Genomic DNA, 26,245 nt, shown 5'->3' on the forward strand with positions numbered 1-26,245 from the left:
CCAGTAAAGCGAGGTGGGTGCCCCAACCTCAGAGTCATTTGCGACTGGACCTAACGGTCAGGGGTCCTTTACCTTTACGGTACACAGACTGATAATACTGTTGCCTAACACAGCGGCAGGCAATAGCAACTGTATGCAGATCAAAATTCAACAGGCATGTAAGAAATCCACTCCAACCCCAGCATCAGTAAAAGCAGAATATAAAAGTGGTTTAAACTAAACTCCAAAATCCTGAGATAGCAGCCGTTTCTCGCAAGGTCTCTTTTTTTGTTAAAAGCTTATTTCACTTTGTAGATCAAGCCCAATAGAAGTACAGCTCATGCTCATGGTGTTCAAACTTGCTGCACACAGTGTGCAATTATATTACATGGTGGTACACTTACAAATGCATTATTTAAATCAGCAAGACTTCAGCATATGTTATAGTTTAGCTCCATTTACAATTAGTACACTGGATATTTCACTTTTATACTGTATTGCAATGCCCAAAGGCAGCCCAACCTCCCTGAAACAGAGTACTTTTGGGGGGGGGCGTTGAATAAAGGGATTGTTGGGGGATAAACACACAAAACATATGGCAATATCAAAGCACCTACCTGAACAAAAAGCCCAGTTATGTTCTTGAGGCAAACATGCATGCTTTGAAAATGTGCTTGGAATATGATAGCCGGGGAGTTTGCTTTGACTAACAGTCACCCACCTCAGATACTACATAACCCTTTGAAAGTTTAGCCTCCTATTTTCCATGCCCAAAAGAACCTAGGATATCTCTTCTCTGAAAGAGTCTGATCCATCTCCAACATACATAAAAGCCTGCCCCGTCTCATAAAACACTATTTATTTTAAAACTGGCATTTGACTATCAGCTACCTAACAAGGGGAGATTAGTATTGCATGAAGAGTCTACAATATCACATGCACTATAACATTAGTTCCACAAAAACAACATCTCTGCAAGAGGATGAACTAAGCCATCATCTACAACCTGACTTGAAAAGCAGAGGAAGTTTACAACCATTAATTGAAGCAAATGATTTTAAAACTTCATACTAAGTTATAGAATATTTTCCCACACATTGAAACATGCTGATGCAGGAAAATCGCCCCATTGACCACAACTACATTCCATGAAGTTCTCAATTTCAAAGGATTCAAATTATGTAGGAGTGGAAGCCACTGCATGACTTAAAAACACCGAACACATTTTTTTTCAAATTTTGGCAAAGAAAATTTAGATTCATTTCAGTTGTAGTTGTCTAAAGAAAGGAGGATCTAAAAGGCTTTCAAATTACTTTTTAATCCACAAATCTTTCAGCTTAACAAAGGGAATACAGTAGTATAATAGATACAAAATGTAATTAAATAATCTCCCTTGAGAAGACTAGCCTGTTTAAGTGTCCTCTTCAACAGAGTCCTCTCTGATTATGATTATCAAGGAAACCACGTTCCAAGCATCCAACCTTAAAGCTGGCTGCCCCCCCCCTCAATCAATGGAAGCTCCTTAGAGCAGTAATATGCCTTTTGCTTGTTGTTGTTTAGTCGTTTAGTCGTGTCCGACTCTTCGTGACCCCATGGACCATAGCACGCCAGGCACTCCTGTCTTGCACTGCCTCCCGCAGTTTGGTCAAACTCATGTTCGTAGCTTCGAGAACACTGTCCAACCATCTCGTCCTCTGTCGTCCCCTTCTCCTAGTGCCCTCAATCTTTCCCAACATCAGGGTCTTTTCCAAGGATTCTTCTCTTCTCATGAGGTGGCCAAAGTATTGGAGCCTCAGCTTCACGATCTGTCCTTCCAGGGAGCACTCAGGGCTGATTTCCTTAAGAATAGATAGGTTTGATCTTCTAGCAGTCCATGGGACTCTCAAGAGTCTCCTCCAGCACCATAATTCAAAAGCATCAATTCTTCGACGATCAGCCTTCTTTATGGTCCAGCTCTCACTTCCATACATCACTACTGGGAAAACCATAGCTTTAACTATACGGACCTTTGTCGGCAAAGTGATGTCTCTGCTTTTTAAGATGCTGTCTAGGTTTGTCATTGCTTTTCTCCCAAGAAGCAGGCGTCTTTTAATTTCGTGACTGCTGTCACCATCTGCAGTGATCAAGGAGCCCAAGAAAGTAAAATCTCTCACTGCCTCCATTTCTTCCCCTTCTATTTGCCAGGAGGTGATGGGACCAGTGGCCATGATCTTGGTTTTTTTGATGTTGAGCTTCAGACCATATTTTGCGCTCTCCTCTTTCACCCTCATTAAAAGGTTCTTTAATTCCTCCTCGCTTTCTGCCATCAAGGTTGTGTCATCTGCATATCTGAGGTTGTTGATATTTCTTCCGGCAATCTTAATTCCGGCTTGGGATTCATCTAGTCCAGCCTTTCGCATGATGAATTCTGCATATAAGTTAAATAAGCAGGGAGACAATATACAACCTTGTCGTACTCCTTTCCCAATTTTGAACCAATCAGTTGTTCCATATCCAGTTCTAACTGTAGCTTCTTGTCCCACATAGAGATTTCTCAGGAGACAGATGAGGTGATCAGGCACTCCCATTTCTTTAAGAACTTGCCATAGTTTGCTGTGGTCGACACAGTCAAAGGCTTTTGCATAGTCAATGAAGCAGAAGTAGACGTTTTTCTGGAACTCTCTAGCTTTCTCCATAATCCAGCGTATGTTTGCTATTTGGTCTCTGGTTCCTCTGCCCTTTCGAAATCCAGCTTGCACTTCTGGGAGTTCTCGGTCCACATACTGCCTAAGCCTGCCTTGTAGAATTTTAAGCATAACCTTGCTAGCGTGTGAAATGAGCGCAATTGTGCGGTAGTTGGAGCATTCTTTGGCACTGCCCTTCTTTGGAATTGGGATGTAGACTGATCTTCTCCAATCCTCTGGCCATTGCTGAGTTTTCCAAACTTGCTGGCATATTGGGTGTAGCACCTTAACAGCATCATCTTTTAAAATTTTAAATAGTTCAGCTGGAATATCATCACTTCCACTGGCCTTGTTATTAGCAATGCTTTCTAAGGCCCATTTGACTTCACTCTCCAAGATGTCTGGCTCAAGGTCAGCAACCACACTACCTGGGGTGTATGAGACCTCCATATCTTTCTGGTATAATTCCTCTGTGTATTCTTGCCACCTCTTCTTGATGTCTTCTGCTTCTGTTAGGTCCTTACCACTTTTGTCCTTGATTATGGTAATCTTTGTACGAAATGTTCCTTTCATATCTCCAATTTTCTTGAACAGATCTCTGGTTTTCCCCATTCTATTGTTTTCCTCTATTTCTTTGCATTGCTCATTTAAGAAGACCCTCTTGTCTCTCCTTGCTGTTTTTTGGAAATCTGCATTCAGTTTCCTGTATCTTTCCCTATCTCCCTTGCATTTTGCTTGCCTCCTCTCCTCCGCTATTTGTAAGGCCTCGTTGGATAGCCATTTTGCTTTCTTGCATTTCCTTTTCCTTGGGATGGTTTTCGTTGCTGCCTCCTGTATAATGTTACGAGCCTCCATCCATAGTTCTTCAGGCACTCTGTCCACCAAATCTAAATCCTTAAACCTGTTCCTCACTTCCACTGTGTATTCATAAGGGATTTGATTCAGATTGTATCTTACTGGCCCAGTGCTTTTTCCTACTTTCTTCAGTTTAAGCTGGAATTTTGCTATAAGAAGCTGATGATCTGAGTTACAGTCAGCTCCAGGTCTTGTTTTTGCTGACTGTATAGAGCTTCTCCATCTTTGGCTGCAGAGAATATAATCAATCTGATTTCGATGCTGCCCATTTGGTGATATCCATGTGTAGAGTCGTCTCTTGTGTTGTTGGAAGAGAGTGTTTGTGATGACCAGCTTGTTCTCTTGACAGAACTCTATTAGCCTTTGCCCTGCTTCATTTTGAACTCCAAGGCCAAACTTGCCAGTTGTTCCTTTTATCTCTTGATTCCCTACTTTAGCATTCCAATCCCCTGTAATGAGAAGAACATCCTTCTTTGGTGTCATTTCTAGAAGTTGTTGTAGGTCTTCATAGAATTGGTCAATTTCACTTTCTTCAGCACTGGTAGTTGGTGCATAAACTTGGATTACTGTGATGTTAAAAGGTCTGCCTTGGATTCGTATCGAGATCATTCTGTCATTTTTGAGATTGCATCCCATTACAGCTTTTTCCACTCTTTTGTTGACTATGAGGGCCACTCCATTTCTGCTACAGGATTCTTGCCCACAGTAGTAGATATGATAGTCACCCGAACTGAATTCGCCCATTCCCTTCCATTTTAGTTCACTGATGCCCAGGATGTCGATATTTATTCTTGTCATCTCATTTTTGACCACATCCAGCTTACCTCCACTCATGGTTCTTACATTCCAGGTTCCTATGCAATATTTTTCTTTACAGCATCGGACTTTCCTTTCGCTTCCAGGCATATCCGCAACTGAGCGTCCTTTCGGCTTTGGCCCAGCCGCTTCATCAGCTCTGAATCTACTTGTACTTGTCCTCCGCTCTTCCTCAGTAGCATGTTGGACGCCTTCCGACCTGAGGGGCTCATCTTCCAGCGTCATAACTTTTATATGCCTGTTGTCTTTGTCCATGGAGTTTTCTTGGCAGGGATACTGGAGTGGCTTGCCAGTTCCTTCTCCAGGTGGATCACGTTTAGTCAAAACTCTCCACTATGACCTGTCCATCTTGGGTGGCCCTGCATGGCATAGCTCATAGCTTCTCTGAGTTATTCAAGCCCCTTCGCCACGACAAGGCATTGATCCATGAAGGGGGCCTTTTGCTTAGACTACTGCAACACAGTAATAAACCTCGTAACTACAGCTTTATACTTTGTCGCCATAAACAGTTAACACCTAGTCAAACTGTCAAAGCCACCCAGTTGACACCTAGTCAAACTGTCAAAGCCAACATAGAGAAATGGGCAGAGGCATGCGTTCAGACACTAATTTTCACATTATATAAAATACAGCGCTACCATCATGACTACAGGTGACAAAGATCTTTTCATGTTAGGGCTTGGTGTGTATCAACATTGAAGAGCCTTCTCTCATGCTGAAAGCATTTGCTTTCCCGCACATTGGAGGTTTTCGCTTAAGGAAGTGCTGCAACTAACCACTCCCTTTACAAAAATAAGAATGAGTTTGCACCTTGGCTTTTCATAAGCCTGTCACAAGTTTGCCAAAAAAGCTGGAAGTGGTTCAATCCACTTACTAATGGACACATCCTGTACTGACTTTTTGTGATGGGAGTACTCTCCCTGCGGTCTTGACTTAGTTAGCTAAAGTACAGTACAAACTTGTCAAATGGCATCCGAGAGGCAGAGACAAATGCAATAAATATTGGGAATAAGGCCTAAATCTGGGGCGAGGAACCATTTTCATTCCAAGGGCTGCATGGTGAATGGGACCAAAGGCAAGAGTGGGCCAAGTAATGGATGTGACTTTCCTTTGTACAGTTGCCTACATTGCAGGCATGCTAAAGTCAGCACACATGCACAACCCTTTCCACCCTTTATCCAGGAAGCAAGAGGCATTACCACAGTTCAAGGACACATTCCTGCCAAGTCAAAAGCATTTAGGGGGGGTATGCAATAGGACCAAGGTGGCCAAGAGAGGCCCAGGGCCATGCCCAAGGATCACTGGGTGTGCTACACATGAATGCACTGGGCATCAGAAAGAGGAAAATGACAGGTGTAGGGAGGAAGCCAGTGTGGCTGCTTATTCAATATTTAAGTATTCAAAGGGTTGTACAAGGGTACAGTGGTGCCTCGCTAGATGAATTTAATTCATTCCACGGGTCTTTTCTTATAACGAAAAATTCATCTAGCGAATCCCATAGGAATGCATTGATTTTTTTGGGATTTTTTTTGCCCATAGGAACGCATTAATTGAATTTCAATGCATTCCTATGGGAAACCGCGATTCGCTAGACGAATTTTTCATAAAACGAATTCGTCTAGCGAGGCAACCTCCGCTTGAAAAATCCTTTTGTTAAGCGGAAATTTCGTTAAGCAGGTCATTCGTTAAGCGAGGCACCACTGTAGTGCTAAAGGTATGCCAAGCTGAATGTGAGCAAAGCAAGCCTTGGTAGGGATAGGCTCAGAAGAAAATCAGCACAGAGATCTTTCAGTTCAGCCATTCCACAAATCTTAGCCAGTGCTAGTGTGGCGTTACATTTTGATGAAGAAAGGCATACAATCAAAATCAGGAGAATACATGCCAACAGCACTGAACATGTTTAAAGGGTTAAATGATTATGACAATAGAAGGGATGTGATGAAAACAAAAAGACAGTATAGAAAAGCACTGTACAATCCACGAAGGACACTGAAAAAGATCAAAATTACACTGTAGGGTTAAGGAGACCAAGAAGTTTTTTTAAAAGGGAGACATTGATAGGAACAGTGCTACTAAAAGTTACTTAACTACAGTGGTGAAGGGCAATCCAACATACCTTAGTCGGAAGTCAGTTCCATGGAGTCTAATGGAGCAAAATTCAATCTAGGTGTTTAGGATTGCAGCCTTAATGTTCAAAAATCTGAACATATGCAAAGTTAAGCACAATTTTTACAAAAAAAGGTTTAAGTGTTCAAGAAAAAATAATAATCCTAAATTTCCACACAGAGGAGGGTGCTAAACAGGAAGTTGCTAGGGTAGGAGGAGAGTAAGCTGGAAGAAAAACTCTGCAGAGAAAGTGTTTTACTAAAGAGGAGTTGTGCGTGGATACAAAGTAACAAGGATATGAATGCATTGTTATATGCTAAGAAAACTGGGTGAAATTATACTTCAGAGAAGAGAAAAATGAAGAAAAACTGCAAGTCCAAAAAACACTGACAATGCAAATGGTAGTAACCTCTCTCTTTGTTTTCTGGGACAATTTTTTAAAAAATAAGGAAATGCTTTAAAGATCTGTGTTGTTGTTGTTCTTTAAATTATGATAAATTAATGGTTTCTGTAAACCAGAGAGAATAGAAACTGGTATAGCGATGTGAGGGAGAATGAACAAAAGCCCAAACTTCACTTATATAATGCTGAAGCAAAGTTTAGTATTAAACCTGTTACTCAATCTGTATGTTAAAAATTAATCCTTCTGTAATTTCAAAGGAAGTACAAATTCAATGTGAGCAGATAATTTATATACCTATGACATGCCTCCTCGAGCTTATTCAGCAATCAAACACCCTCCCCCCCACACACACTTCTTGAATGTGGGAGCCTCAGACACAGCTAAGTTAGTCTTACCCACATCTCAGCAATGACTAGAGATAAGACAGGTGATTGCTACTTGTCAGGGGGCCCCCACAGGGTCCGCAGGAGGAGATGGGGGGTGGATCAGGCTACAGGGATCCCCAGCCCCTCCTCTCCAGCAGCACCTCGTCCAGCCAGGATAGCAGCATCCAGGGCCCTCTTAAGCGGGTCGGGCGCCCTGGCGCTGTGGTGCACAGATCGCTCCGGCACCCCCGCCCCGTTTCTTCCCGCGGCTGGTGGGCAGGTGCAGCGCGCAGCGTGGTGGCTTCGCCGCGCTGCGCCCCCCAGCCTACCCCTAGAGCCGGCCCTGGCAGCAACGCTTCCAGTGGGGAGGAGAGGGAGTTGGTCAGCACGAGGAGGAGAGGGCTCGAGGATGCTGTGTCGGAGCCCTTGCACCACCCTCGCCCAGAGGACTCAGAGAGGGAGACGCTACTTCCGTTGCCCCAATTACACAAGGGTTTGAAACGCAAGGAGGGGAGGCGGAGACTGGGGGTGTCCAAGTCCTTACGCTGGGGTAGAAACCAGAAGGGGGCACTCCCGGATTCTGCAAGTAACTAGGGCAGTCATGAAATTGTTAGCTCTTCACTGTACATAGTATGCACAATAAACCTGTAAATAACCAGGTTGGAGTCCTGCGAGGTTACTCGTGAGCAACCACCCCATGATCCTTACACTACTGAACAGAATTGGAACTATGGGTTGTCACACGCTACCTACATTTGACAAGTTCCACTTACAGTGAGATATCATTATCATACAGTACACACATAACAGGCTGATTGTTATAACATGGTTTTGTCACAAGAACTCTGGCTCTGCTCTATTCTGTATACCCTATCTCTTACTTCAAAAGTAAGCCTGTGGTTTGAGTGGGGTTACGTTCTGGGGATCATGCCTAAAGCCAAAATCACATATAGGCAAAACACATTGGATTCAATGGCAGGTGGGATTACCAAAGTCATTTTCCTCGAAACTCCACTCCTTAAAAAAATTTTTTTGCCATGCACGTCAAGCTGAATGTGCACAAGTTAAATGTGCATAAGTTGGGGGCTTAGTGACTGAAAGGAAAACAGTACAGATTAACCATGTCAACACTGCAGCATAAGCACAAACCAAGAAGAAATATTGTGTCAGGCAATGGCTGGAAAAGAAATTGGTTTGGTAAAGTTTGATCGCCAAAGAGGAGAAAAAGACTGATGGTGCAAATAATACTACTGAGTAGTAAGTGGTATCAACCACGAATTGCTTAGATCTATAATTTAAGAACCAACATACACGTGTTAATATCACTGAGGTCCAAAGGATGTCAACACAATAACCAGGCTCATTTCGCAGCCCCAAGGGATAAATAATTCAGTATCATCTCCCATTCTAATGAAGAACAAAGAAAAGTGAAAAATAATTTATGAGCAAGCAGCAGTTTTTGAACATTCCTTTGTAAACCAGAGAAAGACCTTGGGAAAATGTATTTTACACATCTCAGCCTTCATTCTCTGTTACCTTCTTGTCACATGCAGAACCGTTGATTGACTAGGACTGACAAAAAAAATCAGGATTTGAATCCAAGTTAGTTCAGGAGAAATGTATACAAGTTTAAATACAAGCTTGATTCTGAAGGGGGGAAGAGTGGTTATTCTCTGGGCCTGCCTAAACTTTCAAGTAACAACCAGCTAAGTAGGAAACTCATTTTTCCACCAACTTCTCCCAAAGACCATTGGAGGACTTTGATTAAAGATTTCCAGTATACATACTTGTTACTTCCTGTAGGAAATCCAAACAAGGTCGGCTACTTCCAGAAATACTTATTGAAACTGCCAGCGGAGTCTGTCCTTCATAGTTCTTTGTATTAGTGTCTGCACCATAGTTGTATAACATCTGTGCACAGAGTACATCATCCCTAAGAGCAGACAAGTGCAATGGTGTCTGCCCGTCTTCTAAGCGCCCCAAGTTTGTATCAGCCCCTCTCTGAAGGAACATCCGGCAGTAAGAATGATTGCTTTTGATCACAGCATAGCGCAACAGGAAGCCGTTCTGAATGTCAATGTTGGCATTGTGATCTAGGAGTATTTTGACACAGCTGGACCTTTCGCGGATAATAGCCAGTTGAAGTGGTGTAGTACCTTTGTCACTGAGTGGATCAACCTCAGCCTTGAATTCCAGCAGGAGACGGACAAACGAATCTCTGCCATAGTGAGCAGCCACATGCAGAGGAGTCCAGCCATCATTACTTTTTGCATTAATGATATCAACGCGGTAGTCTGATTCCAGCATTAGGCGTGCAATCCGAGCTCGGCCGTGCATAGCTGCATAATGTAGAGCAGTGAAGCCTCCAATTAAGTCTTTCACTGTGGGATCAGCTAAAGTGAAACAAAATTGCAATGGGTTAGCTATTATCAGAACACAAAAAGGCAGCTGAATTTTTTTCTATACATTGTTACAATTCTTGGGAGAGTGTCCTACTAAATCATCTTACCCAACCATCTTGCAATTGACCAGTTCACTGGTCACATAATAATTAGTACTTATATTATGCTATAAGCTGTTCATTTTATTTACTTACTGTAATACAGGGTACCCTGCTAGAAGAATGCCTCGTGCAACGAAAAACTCGCAAGGTCGAAAGAGTTTTACGTTGCGCGAGGCATCTCGCAAGACGAAGCCTTCTATGGCCGCGCTTCACAAGACGAAGCCGCAGAACAGCTGATCTTTGCCTTCTTGCCGCGCTACAGCTGTCAGCGCAAGCTGAAGCAAAGCTTGGGGAAGTCAAGCAGGCAGGCGACAACAGCCCCGGAGCCGAAGCTCAGCGGGCGCTGCTTGCCGCCTGCCTGCCTGCTTTCCCTGCCAGTCCCCCGAGCCGAAGCGCAGCTCGGGGGACTGGTGGCGACAGCGGGGCTTCCTCGGGGAAGGCAGGCAGGCGGCGAGCAGCCCCGGAACCGAAATTCGTCTTGCGAGGTACCATTGTAAAAGCTAGCTAGCTAGATGATAGATAGATATACAGTCATACCTCGGGTTGAGTACACTGCGGGTTGCATACTTTCAGCTTAAGAACACGGTGGACCTGGAAGTTTTACTTCTGGGTTCTGCCGCGCGCGCATGCGCAGCTTTCTGTGTGCTTCTCGAGTGCGGAGAAGTGCTCTATCGGCACTTCGCACATGCGCTAAAGCGCCGCTCAGGCTGCATACTTTTTGGGGTGCAAACGGCACCTCGAAACGGATTGAGTACACAACCCGAGGTACCACTGTATAGATATAGATTAGATATAGATATAGATAGAGAGATCTAAAAAGTTAGGGGAAGAGCTAGTCTTTCTCTTTTTTCACTTTCACCAATTGAAAATATGTAAAATTTTACTTTATGGCTTTCTAGTCTTAGCTGATCCAAACAATTTGATAATATTGGCACACAACTGTTGTTTGTATGCAATTTCCCAATTTAGTAGTAACCCTCAAAATACAAGTTGCTTTATAACTTCAGAGAATTTAAGATGTGGTTTGGCAGAGTCAGGGCCAAATAAACAATAATAAATAATAAACCAAAATCTCAGGTGCAGGCTGTATTTTGGAACATGGGCCTATTTGAAAAGGTGAATTTTAATTTTATTTATTAAATTTCTATACCACCCTTCATCCGAGGATCACTGGATGGGTTACAGTAAGAACACACAAAAATACACAACATAGTAACAAACAAAATTAATGTATTTTAAACAAAATAAAAAAACTCCTTCCAGTACAATAGTACCTTAGAGACCAACTAGGTTTGTCATTGGTATGAGCTTTCGTGTGCATGCACACTTCTTCAGATATCTGAAGAAGTGTGCATGCACACGAAAGCTCATACCAATAACAAACTTAGTTGGTCTCTAAGGTGCTACTGGAAGGATTTTTTTATTTTTTTTCGACTACGGCAGACCAACATGGCTACCTACCTGTAATTAATGTATTTTAAGTTACGGGTGAAGTCACTTTCCTTTTGAACAAATTCAGCATTATTGCATATTAGCCTGGTTCACACGTAATGCTGAACAGCACCTTGTTTAGCCAAAGTGTGGCTTGTTAAGACTTCTGAATGCAGCTCAGCAGACTAACCATGATTTGTTATCTGGCAACATGCTACAATGCAAAGCCATGGCTTGTTTTAACCACAGGTGCTAGTTGGTACCTTTCTTGAAGAAGTCTTTGCTCCAAACTCTGCCTGGTAGCAGGCTCCTTTTCCGGCCCAACTCCTCCATGGCAAACCCCCCCCCCCCAAGCCAAAACAGGAAAAGGCAAAGACGGGGAAAATGTAAAAGCTACAGTTCTGCTGTCTAACTATTACGACAGGACTGCACCAATTAACTGATACTTCGCTACCCTGATTGCTAAACCTACTTACAGTAGAACAATTAACTCTTCAGAGCAAGGAAAACACTGATCTTCCACACTATACACTTTATTTTATTTTTATAAGGGAAGTATGTACTTATACATGCATCATTTTTAATTAGGTCTTTAAAATTGTTTTTAGTACTGTTGTGATTTATAATGTTTTTAATGGGAACACAGGAAACTACCTCATTCAGAGCAACAATCCATCCAGCTCATGCAACAGCTCAAATTAGAAGTAGATTCACTGAAAATCATATTTGCTTGAAATACGAATTAACTGATGCAGAGTTCTTGTAGTAAGCTTCATCTCAATTCACTTCCTCAGTTTCCACATCTTGGTCAAAAACAAACCAAACAGGAGTACATGGTACAGATTGCTTACACCGTCCAAGCTCCCTGACCTCCACTGTGCATCCTAAATCCAACTGCTCAAGGTATTTCCATGCACCAAAGCTCCTTCAACTCTAAAATATCATGCTTGTTCCTGTGTTTTGTTTTGCCTTGTGCTTCTTGGTCTTAAAAAGAAGCACGTGAAGCAACATCTGCTGGCCCAAGATGCAGATGTATTGTGGTCTGGCAAGATGAGCTTGTATGTGTATTTTTGGGGGGGGGGGGAGTGCACAATACTGTATAAGGTAAAGAAAGAATGCCCTCTGTTGTTCACAGCATTTCCAAAGTATGTAAGCTACATTTTATTTCAGTTCATCTTGATAAAAGCATTTTCTATAAAATGAAAATAATCTGGGTTTGCCATTTCACAAAATTAAGGTTTTTCAGGCATGTAAACATCAGCCACAGGAGAAAGAAAATAAGGTACAGTAACAAATAATAAAAGAAACACTATCACAGATTTCCCTCTACTCCCAGAAATCTGGATTCATTCTTTAAAAACCCACCAGTGTAGAGAGCTGATATTCAAACACAACACACGTATCCCCCCCCCCTCACACACAACCTTTCTAAGAGTAGTTTTGCTCATACATAATTGCCAAAGTGCCTGGCATTCAAACACACTGGCATTATCTGCATAAAAGCTTGAGATAAGATATTTGCAAGGACAGTTTAAAACGTTGACCTGGCTAAAATGCCACTTTAAACCACTTTAAAAACTAAGATTCAATGCAAACTTGTGCACACTGCTCAAACACCTCTGCTTTGCTTCTCCCCTGCTCCTAACTCTGCTGCGCTTAAGGAAACAAGCCAGAGGCTGACTACTGGCAACCCATCATTTACGTACATTCAATATGTGTGTGTCACCATGTATATGTGCATCACGCCATACCCGGGGGTGAATTTAAAAAAATATCGCTAAAACAGACTCAGAAGAGGCATGAAACAGTCAGAAAAGGAGTGGAAACAGCACCTAGCAACCCCACAGGCCTTTGCACTTGCAGTCCCAAGAGCCCTTGCACCTACCATTGAGGCCTGTGGAGAGTTTGAGAAATGAGATTGGGAGAGAGCAATTGTGTTGGGAGTTTTGGAGGAGTTTTTTAAAGCTGTTCTTTGATATGGCACCTAAACACACAGCATCGCCAACGCTGGAGGAGCAATTGGAAGTGCTGGACTGTTTATAGAGTGGCATGAGTGTGTGTGCTGTGGCACGCAAGTTTGGCAGGAACGAATCCAGCATATGTGCCATTAAGATACAGGAGAAAATTATTATTTTTATTTTTATATTATTTATACCCTGCCCATCTGGCATCAGGGGCAGCAAGTACATGTACACTTACAACTGCCATAGTCCCCAACTACATGCTACATAGTCCTCAGCTACATGCCCAGTGTTAGAAACAGATATGAAAGCTAGGAGCTAAATGGCACCTTAAACCTAGGTTATGGGTACAATGACAGAATGTCTAGGTGTGCTTTTTTTAATCACAAGAATAAAAAGCTGAAAATGAATGAACTGCAGCTAAAATATTGTGTTCGTTTTTCACATGGTCTAGTCCTTCCCCCGCCCACCCCCCTAATATTCTTAAGATGGTCTCTTCTCCAGTCTTCAGAGTAGCTGGAAGTGGGGCGGAAGAAAAAGGTCCTTTCCTTTCACTCTGCAGTTCTAATCTGAAATCTTAGGCACAGGACTGCACCCAGGGCTCAGAAACTGCTCGCGCTAATTAAATTACCAGTCACAAAATGTGCCTAGAACAATGGGAGGTTCGAACACTGAGGCCCTGGTGAAGGCACATGAGGCACTGAACCTGTGTCTAGAGGACATGAACTGCTAGTGTATCCCCACTGGTGGCAGCACCTTGCACAAGACGACTCTCAGGCTGCATGTGCGCTTCAAGCAGCCTGCAAAGGAGTTCTGAGCTAGCTGCGGTTGGCTGGACCACTTCAAACGACATTTTAATTTAAAAAATATTGCCACCCATATTGAAGCTGCATTTGTGGACCAGGAGGCTGCCCAAACGTGCCCTGACCAGCTGAAGAGGCAAAACTGCCAGCTGCTCATCCCCATGTTCTTCTGCAATACACTATCAGCCCCACCAAGTGAATCTGACCCAAAACCAAGCACTTTGATGTACCATCTACCCTGCTTGTCATTGTTTGCAAATCGTCCTCCAGCGATGAGGAAGACCATTCCTGCCCATCTGGTAGGGCTGCTGGTTTTTAAAGGCTTTCCAGAGCTTTAGAGGGTGATTCCAGGCTTTTCCAATGGGTGCTTCAATTATACATGACTTCCCATATGCGCACGGTGCCTCAGAACGTAACCACTGCATAAATGGGGGATTGCCTGTATATGTTAAGTGCAGACCAGTGCTGGTGGTTTGTTTCTCTCAAGACAAACAGAGGAAGCAAAGGAGGAAAAAAATGAGGTGAAAAAACAGGGGGTAAATACTGTGGTGGCCAGGAAATGAATTAAGAAGTTTTCACCAAGTGCTTTCCCAAGGGTGTAGCAAGCCTGAGGTCAGCCCAGCTGCTCCAAATCTTAATCTCATGTTCTTCCTGCATGTCCCTGAAGTTCTGTTCAAGAGTAGTTTTTTTGGTTGGCTTTACTGTGAAACTTCCAATAAAAAATTATTTTTCTATCCAATCATCTAACAGGGCTTTAGAACTTTAGGGTAGGGCTGCCATATGTCTGGAATTTCCTGGACATAGCCAGGATTCGGCAGTTGGAAACAGTGCTCCAGTAAAAATCGCTGAAACGTCCGGGAAAATCCGGATGTATGACAGGCAACCCATGTCAATTTTGGCGAACTTCCTTAAAAATGGGCAAAACTTTAAAAAGCTCAACAACTTTTGTGTCCAGATTTTCACTTTTTGAAATATGGCAACCCTACTTTAGGGCAACACAGTTAATGTAACTATCTTGCTCTGTTATTATCTGGTGCAGGTGTTAAACCAAGTAGTTTTAAGACTAGCTCTTAACACAAACACAAAAAAACCACTCTGCCCAACGAACAATTCCAGAAAGTCTATAAGTATTCAGTAGCCACTGGAAGGAATAGAAGCCAATCTATTTAAATTAGACTATTTCTGATAAAGCATCTGCATGACAACTTAAAAACTCATGCTAACAAACAGTATTATAACAAGTGATGCTACTATAATTCTATTTAGGACCATGGGTCCTCACTGTTGTTGTTTTACTCAATTTTAATCTGAGAATTTGAATGCTTTGAACTTGTTGGTATCTCTTCAACGAAGCCTACCCCCACCCCACCATCCATCAAATAACATTTCATGTTATAGATCAAAAGTTTTACGATTAAAAATATAAATGATTACATGTCAGCTTTTCAAAATCTAATACTAAATATTACTGCATGCTCATCGTCAGCACACTGTTATGAGTACAGTGATTTTGAAACTTTCGCAGGGGCAGGGAGAGAATCCTATTAGGGTTCCCTAATGAGAAGAACAACTGGAAGATAGCTTGCCCACCACTACTGATCTTTCCTCTGCAATGTGCAGCCAAGGGGGAATGTGGCAGCTTAGCATTGCCCTGTGTGAACTAAGCAACCACCTTCGAACATGCTACAGAATGCTCTGTAATGTCCAGGAGCTGTATAACAGATACTACTGTCTACAGTATTCCCTTCAGAAAGTCTGAAAACTACTTTAACATACTACTGCCTACCAGCTATCAAAGTATGGCTAATGTCAAATACATGTTAGCAATTATCAAATACAGCTAATATAAACTGCAGATATCAAATACTGGGGGGGGACATTGGATATCGAAGCTATCAAATATTCTGATGAATATTTGCATAACTAGGGAATAGGTGGAGTTTATTAGACATCAAGACTCACACAGGGTAATTTTTGGGAGTAAATTCATTGCAGTTCTACAAACACTTGTACTGCCATCTTCTGGCCACACTTACCATAGGAAGGATAAAAAATGGTCATAATTTATTCTACTGGACCTTAAAAGATCATACAATTTGCAATACTTGAAGTTTAAGCTAAAACTTGCCAACTATTTATGCAGTTTGATCATTTATAACCTTTGCTTTAAGGCAGCAATAGGCTATTTCTGTGCTATTCTCCTAATTAACTAGTAATATATTTCATGACACAGATCAACCCCCTCATTAAATGCTCAGTTCCATAAGTTAGCACCATCTAGAAGGAATGGGCTTTGTGTTTATACAGCACATGCACTCAGATATAGATCAGGCACTATGTACAAGATCTAAGATATACAATGATAAAGCATACAAACTATTTCTTGCAACACAAAAATATTTTTCTTTTTCTTAAAAATATAGCCAACGGTAAGCAAGAGGAATCTACTCTACTGGAGCAATGTAAGATAATGCAGAAGAGTCCACAATAAACACACTATTGTCAAGAGAAGGTAGGAGCTACATGAGCAGAACTGAATAATACATCATCATGCTTTCCTTGAGTGTTCAAAATCATTTCCATCGTAAAACCTCAGCCTCTAGTAGATTTATATATGGTATATTAGATTTTTATATATTAGATACATGAAGGGGTACTTATGTGGCATACAGTAATACCTCTGTGAACGTCTGCGTCGTCTAGCGTCCATTCTGGCGAACGTCTGCAGCAAACCGGGAAGTACCGGAACAGGTTACTCCCGGGTTTGCCGCTCGCGCATGCACAGAAGCGCTAAATTGCACTTCGCGCATACACATAAGCACAAACTGCTCCACGTGCATGCCCAGACGTGGCGCTTTGCCCAGCATCCTTTTCGGCTAGCGTCCAGGGCTCCGGAACGGATCCCCGACACAAAACAAGGTATGACTGTACAAAGCTTTGTTGGGGTTTGGCAAATCATGATTCACTTGGACCAGTTTGTTCCATAAGCTCATGCCTACAGAGAAATTTCCCCGGTAAGAGGCCACACAAAAGTTCTATGAGTTTCCCTTTCTTTAAATTCCAGTCTTTCTGCCATCTTGTCTTGAATTCACCAATTTTACATAGGCACATAGGCCCCAATTCACTTTATGAACATAGCGGCCATGTTCATACTTTCCTGGAAACCATTAACTATGGCAGGGGTGGGGAACCTGTAGCCCTCTAGATCAGTGTTTCTCAACCTTGGGCCTCCAGCTGGTTTGGACTACAACTCCCATCATCCATAGTTAGCAGAACCAGTGGTCAGGGATGATGAGAGTTGTAGTTCAAAAACAGCTGGCGGACCAAGGTTGAGATACACTGCTAGATGACATTGGGCTCCAAACTTCCATCAATTCCTGCAAGCATAGCCAACACTCAGGAATGCAGGAGCTGTAGTCCAGCAACATATGAAGGGCCACATTTTAGCCACCTCTGAATTGTGGTTTCCCATGAATGCACAAATGGCTCTCCTTTTGCTCCCCACCCCCCAAGTGCGAGCACAACTCCTGGTTCAACCATAATACACACAATTTCTTTTGTTCAATCCCTGTAGTACAGAGTTCTGGAACACTGCCCTTAACCAGGGATGGTCAGTCTGTGTCACTTTCACATTGTTAATTCCCAGGTTGTTTGTTTACTATTTGCAAGTTTTAAAACAAAAATAAAAAGTCTGTACTAGAACCACATTTAGAATGGTACTTATGTTTTACTACATGGGTAGGCAAACTAAGGCCCAGGGGCCAGATCCGGCCCAATCGCCTTCTAAATCCGGCCTGCGGACGGTCCGGGAATCAGCATGTTTTTACATGAGTAAAATGTGTCCTTTTATTTAAAATACATCTCTGGATTATTTGTGGGGCCTTCCTGGTGTTTTTACATGAGTAGAATGTGTGCTTTTATTTAAAATGCATCTCTGGGTTATTTGTGGGGCATAGGAATTTGTTCATTCCCCCCCCCCAAAAAAATCTAGTCCAGCCCCCCACAAGGTTTGAGGCACAGTGGACCAGCCCCCTGCTGAAAAAGTTTGCTGATCCCTGTTTTACTACATAGGCTGAAGCCTGCTTTTAAAAAGACAGAAACTTTAATCTGGTAAAATAGCCACTCCCAAGGAGCTTCCAAGACCAGCTGCTACTGTGACTATGTTCAAATAGGACTGCAAACGACTATGGAAATGATGTGTAAATATACACCAAGCCTCCCAGGGACACTGTACCAGTGGGGGGGGGAGGAGAGAGATGGGTGCTCTCATGGGTCCAAATCAGATCTTTTCACTCCCAGGAGCTCCCTTTGAACATTTGCAATGATGGCTGGGCTTCGAAGCTGCTTAGAAAAACTATGTTACCAGTTCAAAGAAACCAAAGACACAAAAACAGAACACCTCTTAAATTGCTACGGTAGAACCTTGGTTTTCGAGCACCTTGGAAGCCGAATGATTCAGAAGCTGAACGCCGAAAACCTGTAAGTGAATGCTTTCGTTTTTTAACACGCCTTGGAAGTCGAACGGCTTCCGAGGCATGTTTTTCCATTTTCTCAATGGAATTTGCCAACCACCCATTGCGCCTCGGTTGTAGAACATTTTGGAAGTCAAACAGTCTTCTGGAATGGATTACGTTCGACATCCGAGGTACCACAGTACAATGGAACCTCGGTTTATGAACACCTCGGTTTACAAATTTTTGGTTTACGATCGCCACGGACCCATCTAGAACGGATTAATTCACTTTCCATTACTTTCTATGGGAAAGTTCGCTTCAGTTTATGAACACTTCAGTTTACGAACAGACTTCTGGAACCAATTACACCCATGCTTCGGGTTAAGTACGCTTCAGGTTGGGTACTCCGCAGACACGTCTGGAACAGATTAATCCACTTTCCATTACTTCCAATGGGAAAGTTCACTTCAGTTTATGAATGCTTCAGTATATGAACAGACTTCCGGAACCAATTGTGTTCATAAACCGAGGTACCACTGTATCATCATCTACATTTGATATTTGGTTTACACAAAAGTTTCAAAGCACGCAATGGTTGTTCCTTCTTGGATGTCTATTTCCCAAGGGTGATACTTGAGGAATGCTCTTCAGCCCCATGGAGCCTTCAATGTGGGGTTCCTCAGAATTAGATTTTATCCCACATTCTACTTAACACTTACATGAAACAGCGGAGTGGGGTCATACAGAATTTTGGAGTACATTGTCAGCGATATGCTGATGACACACAGCTCTACTTCTCCCTTACATCTATAGGTGTCTTGGACTGGATGAGAGCCAATAAACTGAAGCTCAATCCAGGTAAGACTAAGGCAGTTGATAGGTGGTTTTCTAGATTGGATAGATGGGAGGTTGCCTGCTCTTGATGACATTACACTCCTTCTGAAGGAGTTGGTATACAGCTTGAGAATACTACCGGATCCATTGCTGTCTCTTGAGGCTCAGTTGGCTTCGGTGGTGCAGAGTGCCTTCCATCAGCTTTGGCTGGTGGCCCAGCTGCACCCCTAACTTCTGTTGTCTATGCTCTGGTAACCTCTAGGTTACTGCAACATGTTATACATGTGGCTGCCTCTCCAGGTGGTTCAGAAACTTCAGCTAGAGCAGAATTCAGTGCCAGGCTGCTCACCAGGGCAAGATGGTTTGAGAATGTAACACCAATACTGGCCTGATTGCACTGATTGCCAATTAGTTTCCAGGATCGATTCAAAGTGTTGTTTTTGACCTGCAAAGCCTTAAATGGCTCAGGAATGCAAGACCTCAAGGATCACCTCTTTTCACATGAACCAACCCAGATCCTGTGATCATCATCTGAGGTGCCCTTCTTCATTTGCCACATCCAGGAGAGGTCCAGAAGGTGGCAACTAGAGAACAGGTCTTTTCGATGGTGGCTCTCTGTTTGTGGAACACTCTCCCCAAAGAGGCTCATCTGGTCCTTCATTACATATCTTCAGGTGCCAGTTGAAAACATTCTTCTTTTTCCAGGCCTTTGGCTAATTAAACAATCTATTGCCTTTCAAACTTTGGGGGGGGGGATTGTTCTGTTTGTTATTATATTATATATTTTTGTGTTTTTTATATTGTAAACCACCCTGTTATCCTCAGATAAAGAGCAATATATAAATTTAATTAATAAATAACAAGAGAAAACTAACATAGCCTAGATGCAAAGTGAATGGATTCCTTGAGCATCCTTGCAACCTTTTATTTCTCTGGTATGTACAGTACAGTATTCAAAATACTTAACAGAGGGGAGCCCCCTTGTGGTGGATTTTGCAATTCCATACCATGCCTACTCACTTTTTTATTTTTTAATTCACTATTAGATTTAAAGTACATAAATTAAGTCCTACCCAGCTTACCTGATCATTTTATGAAACCAAACGCGAAAAGAGCCACATTCAGATGATAAAAACCTAAGCTCAATATGAGTGAGCTTCATAAGGTATGCAGTTCCTTCATTTCTCCCTTGAGCGAACAAGTCAGGAAGTGGCAGTTAACAATAGCTTCCAATTACGCCCAACCAGGAGCTATGGTTAATTGCTTTCAGTCAAGTCAAGATCTGGAGGCTAACTTTAAAGTGACCGTTTCCAGAGTCAGGCATAACTGGAAGATATGCTGCCATTTCCCATCTCATTTGCATACTCACACCAAGTGGGAAGCAAGGAGTTCATGAAGTTTGCACATATCTTGACTTACTAAGCAGAGATGTGATCATTTGAATGTGGCCACTGCCATAAAAACAAACAAACAAACAAACAAACAAACAAACAAACAGGAGTTTAAAGTGAATGTGCGATGGATAAAATCCTTGATGCTTGGTCAAATTTTACCCCACCTCATTTAAGTCAACCAACCTCCATGTTCGAGGAATACACGGACACATCTTTCTTTTCCTCTTGCTGCTGAGAAATGGAGCAAGGTCCAGCCATTGGCATCTCGACCGTTTGGAGAATAGCCCTGCTCTAGCATCTTGCGCACAGTGTGAACATCTCCAGCAGCCACCGCAGCCTGAATCTGCAATTCCTCCTGTAGTTCGGGGTTCCTCCGGCAGTGGTGATGTAACATCCTCGCAGAATCTGCCTCCTAAAGAAGGATCATGAGGTCTCACAGGTCACCTGCTACTGAAACACAGTAAATATAAATCAGATTCGGAGAGGGGGACAGGGAGAGTGCCAATAATACTCCATAGCAACATGGAGCCACATGGAGCTACATGGAGCCTCCATAGCTCAGGAGCCACAAAGCTGCACACACGCACCCATGTGCCAGGGCTTTTCAGTCCCCACTGTACCCCCAAAATAGCCAATTGAGAAGGCTAAAGGATCAATTATAAAAGTCAACTTTCACATAACAAAATTTAATGGTACTCAAGGTTTTAGACGCGTAACATTTTATTACATTCCAAATGATTTCCTAGATATTGGTTTCCTCATGCCATTGGTCAATCATGCCATGATTTCCTCATGCCATTGGTCAATCAGTTGTTCATCCATTGCCCCTCAGTTTCTGATATATCTTTCCAAAAATTGTAATTGTGCAATGAAACTTTCATTTATTGTTATTTGCCTCAGCCATTTATCCCTAATGCTATCACTGAAGATAGCACTGAATGAGTAGATCCTGGATGTCCTTCACTGTTACTACCCTAAGAAAGAGGCATTTTAACATTTTCTAAAACAAATCAAAGTTTAAGTGTTCAATTAAAAAAATAGTTACCTTATAACCAGAGGTCACTTTTTGTTAGTTGTATTTCCCATCTTCATTATACATAACCTTGTTGGCAGGTATAATGTGTCAAGCGAACTGCTTTCCTTGAAATAAAGAACGTAGTCTTGTTAGATCAAAGCAAGCAAAAATAAATAAAAATTGTTCATTGATTCTCAAATGTCACATAGATTTCATGCATCTTAACACAAGGGTGTCTAAAACAGGGTGAAATAATGAAAGCAGTTTGAAAAAAGATGCTTAATTTAAGACATGTAACTTGGCATGGTAGAACAAGATGGAGAAAAAATGCAGAAGGAAGACGACACTGGCACACACTGGCACATCAGCATCCCATATTTTTTCTAGTAGGCACATAGATGTACAAGCATTAAAACCCTAAAGGTTATCCTGTGTAGGAGATGGCGGGTGAATGATGCCCCCTCACTATAGTCTACAGAAATACACCCAACACTCTTTCTAAAGATTTCTGGGTAAGAAATAATTCCCCTCCTGTGAAACCTCTGTATGCCAAATAATCAAGTAATAAGTTATGGTTACGGAATAGAAAGGTTATAGAATAGAAATGCCACTACCAGTTTAGGCCTGGTTTCGGGGCCTAAAGTAAGGTTATGGAATAGAAACCACTTTGGTTCCCTGGATGATGATCTCTGTCTCAACCTCTGAGTTGCTTTCAATACTATCAAGCATGGTATCCTTCTGGAGCGACTGTCTAAGTTAGGGGTGGAATCCTTCAATAACTCAAGGACCACCTATACGCATATACAGTAGTACCTCTACTTACGAATAACTCTAGTTACGAATGTTCTACTTACAAACGGAGCTCCGTCCGCCATCTTGGATGCAGTTTAGATAGGGTTGCTTCGACTTACGTTTCCCCCCCCCAATGCATTCCTATGGGATTCACCTTACAATTTTTTTCAACTTACGAATGTGCATTCGGAACGCATTAAATTCGTAAGTAGAGGTACCACTGTAAACTAACCTGGATGCTGAGATCACCATCTGAGGCCCTTCCTCGTGTGCCTCCTCTGCAAGAGGTCTGGAGGGTGGCAACACAAGAACGGGCCTTTTCTGCAGTGGCTCCCTTCTTGTGGAATGCCCTCCCCAGGAAGGCTTGCCTGGAGCCTTTGTTACATATCTTTAGGCACCAGGGGAAAACATTCCTCTTCTCCCAAGACCTTTGGCTAATTAAACAATCTATGCCTATCCAACAGTGGGGTTTTTGTTTCTGTTTGTTATGACGGCGTGTATTTTTGTGTTTTACATTGTAAACAACCCTGTAAACTTTGTATAAAGGATGGTACAAATAATCTATATATATATAAATGTAAAAACCGTGAAAGTGTGTGTTCCACTTTTCTCCGTAACCCCTTGACCGATCGTCCTGAAATTTTGACACAACGATCCAGGCCACTCCCTGAGCGTTGTTGGGGACAAAAATCCCTCAAATTTCACATCTGGGCAGGTAGAAACCTGGTTTTCCACCAAGTCGAACAGCGCCCTCAAGTGGCGTTATACCCTCCTCCACCCCCTCCCTTCCTGTGAAATCTAAGCCACACCCACAAACCAAATGACATCATCAACCAAGCAGCTGAAACCACCAAGGCTGCCATTATCAGACAGGCTCCTAGGGAGAGGACAAGCACATGGATCACAGAACGCAGCACGGCCTTTGATTTATGTAGGCCCCTGCACGGCAAGGGTTTTTTACTTTACCATTTAGCACCACTACCCCCCACCAAATAACCACTTTGCCATGTGGAGGTAGGGGCCTGCCTGGGGGTGGGGTGGGGGCCAAATAGGGAGCAGGGATACGTAATGGGTCAGAACAGGGTGGGGGGGGAGACACAGGGATGAAACCTGCCCTCTCCACAGTATCTCGCCTCGACTCAGGGGGACTCTGAGGCTCAGGGGGATCTGAAGGGGGGGAGCTATTACCCTCCATTTCACATATACTACGACTGATTGCAAGCATCTGCGTCTTTTTTAAAAAAAACCAACCATGCACTTTCTCTCCCCAGTTTAAGTCCTCAGATATTTGCAGTGCCCAATTCCCCCCCCCTCGATTTACAATCCTCTACCTTCCCCTTGCCACTTCCTGGGTTTTTTATGGAACTGAACAACTCGGGTGCTTCAGAACACGCCTTCTGTTGCCAGGCCCTTGCAAGGCCAGACAGAGGTCCAAGCCAGGTGGATAATGTGGCCCTGTTTTTAACCCTTTTGTTACTCTTTTCATCTTACTGATTGTGAATATGCTGACTGAGACCCCCTTTGGATTCGGAGGCCTGCGCCAAGTGGCCCATATGGCCCCCCTCCATCTGCCTGGGCCTGTCTGTTGCTACGGGGCTTCGCTATTTGAACCCCCCCCCCCGGTCGGGATTTTTAAAGTAGTTCTCTGGGTCCCAGGGCGCATCATCACCCCCGATCCTTAATCTAAATATATAGAAATGTTCACGATGCGTGCGCAGGGGCCAATGTATGGAGATACAGGGGGGAGGGGACAACAGAGGGCTCAGACAAAAGTAAATACTGGGAAATGGAACCCAGAAACTGACAGTTCCTTCTCCAAGGGTGGGGGCCAATGTAGGAAGATACCGGGGTAGGGGCCAACACTCCCCAGGGACAACAGAGGGCTCAGACAAAAGTGCATGCTGGGAAATTGAACCCAGAACCGAACAGTTCCTTCTCCAAGGGTGGGGGTCAAGGTATGGAGATACAGGGGGGAGGGGCCAACACTCCCCAGGGACAACAGAGGGAAGGGTATCCTACCGAAACACAGGGATGAGCCGGGGTGGAGGAAGGAGGGGCAGGATATGTCATGGATCGGGACAGGGTGGGGGGGATCACAGGAAAGAACCACAGCAACGCATGGCCGGGTCAGCCAGTAATAATAAAAATAATAATGGCTTGTACAGTCATACCTCATGTTACATCCGCTGCGGGTTATGTTTTTTCAGGTTACGGACACGCTGAACCCGGAAGTCCCGGAACACGTTATTTCCAGGTTTGGCGTGTGCTTTGCGCATAAGCGCCGAATTGCGTCACAGACGCAGCACTTCAGGATGCGGCCTTTATGTGTTGCGAACGGGCCTCCAGAACGGATCCCGTTCGCATCCAGAGGTACCACTGTATACCCACATGGCCTTTTTATGCACAGGTCATAGGATCAGAGACCCAGTTCCTTTCTTGGGATTGTAACTGTCAACACATATAGACAATGTACAACACTCCTCTTTCCTGACCTTCTTTCTCACTTGAAGGCTCACTCCTATACTTGCAGGGAGTCAGTCAACAGATCGTGGTGAGCTTCAATGGCACATTAGTGCATCTGGCACTTATTCAGAACAGGATTTGACTTGGATCTAAAAAAATGGTATTCAATGCTGCTTTACTGATGTTTCATTTCTGGTGGTCCTATGCAAGTCACTCCAGCTAAACATCAACTAGCCAACTGTAAAATAGGACTCAATGTCCCACCTCAGTGGAACACTGAGTAAATGATTATAAAGCACTAGGCATATTATTGGTGTACATATAAATTAAGATTTTAATTCCAATTTAGACTTGTTAATGTTAAATAATGTTACTCACATGTTACTTTGATCCTAAATCTAGGGAGGTCCCTTTTGACATTAGTAAACAGGACCTTTGGACTGTGGACAGGATGATCCAGTTCAACTATCCAGATTTTATCTTATTTGTATATAAAATGTCATCTATAATTTTACTGTATATGCTCATTGTTTTATAATATGATTGCAATTTAGGTAAAGGTAAAGGGACCCCTGACCATTAGGTCCAGTTGTGACCAACTCTGGGGTTGGGGCGCTCATCCACATTATTGGCCGAGGGAGCCGGCGTACAGCTTCCAGGTCATGTGGCCAGCATGACAAAGCCGCTTCTGGCGAACCAGAGCAGCACACGGAAACGCTGTTTACCTTCCTGCTGTAGTGGTACCTATTTATCTACTTGCACTTTGACATGCTTTCAAACTGCTAGGTTGGCAGGAGCTGGGACCGAACAATGGGAGCTCACCCCGTCGTGGGCATCTGCACCACCAACCTTCTGATCGGCAAGCCCTAGGCTCTGTGGTTTAACCCACAAGTGCAAAAAACTCCAAGATCACAAAGACTCCATAAGAACATTGCAATATAAAACAGCACAAAAATTTGAATATACTTTAGCCTTCAGATAAATGTAAATATTTAGCATAAGATGAATTTCAATCAAACTAAGATAAAACAGTTAAGGCCAATATATTCCACCTTTTGTTGTTTACTTTGTGAATCTTTCGCTGGTGACATATCTTCAAATTCCTGCAATACTAAAAAAGCCCCCTTAAACACACTGAGCCTCACTGAACAAAAACAACATTTGACTCTTTCACTGCTAGAATATCAATAGAGCCCAATCTCATCAAGACATTTATGATTATAAACATACATCAGTCACAGAGGATATCCAATTTCCAGGGATATGCACAAAATGCCATGGTTCAGACAAAAATCTCAGCTTAATAAGTGAAGATACACATGATTCTTGCCCCCTCAAGAAACGGGCTAACTGAAGACTTTCTGGTTTAATTGCAGTGCACCGAAAAGGCAGTGCCTCTTCCATATCT

General features: G+C 43.0%; 1 protein-coding gene across 10 annotated transcripts in view; it reads right to left on the minus strand.

The window, feature by feature from the left end:
* The window catches only part of ASB7 (ankyrin repeat and SOCS box containing 7), a 44,741-nt gene that overhangs the window by 11,891 nt on the left and 6,605 nt on the right, over nucleotides 1-26,245 (minus strand). For 3 of the 10 annotated variants that reach the window (XM_035131365.3, XM_035131368.3, XM_088656893.1), the window contains 3 exons: nucleotides 21,613-21,707; nucleotides 20,751-21,017; nucleotides 8,975-9,580 (listed from right to left, as the gene is read on the minus strand). In XM_035131365.3, coding sequence (XP_034987256.1) covers nucleotides 8,975-9,580; nucleotides 20,751-20,961 — 817 coding nt within the window. In that variant the 5' untranslated portion in view covers nucleotides 20,962-21,017; nucleotides 21,613-21,707. The remainder of the gene's footprint in view (nucleotides 1-8,974; nucleotides 9,581-20,750; nucleotides 21,018-21,612; nucleotides 21,708-26,245) is intronic. The other 7 variants (XM_035131366.3, XM_060282736.2, XM_035131370.3 and 4 more) reach the window with 5 other exon arrangements.

This window comes from Zootoca vivipara, chromosome 13, assembly GCF_965207765.1.
Source record: "Zootoca vivipara chromosome 13, rZooViv2.hap1.1, whole genome shotgun sequence".
NCBI lineage: Eukaryota > Metazoa > Chordata > Lepidosauria > Squamata > Lacertidae > Zootoca > Zootoca vivipara.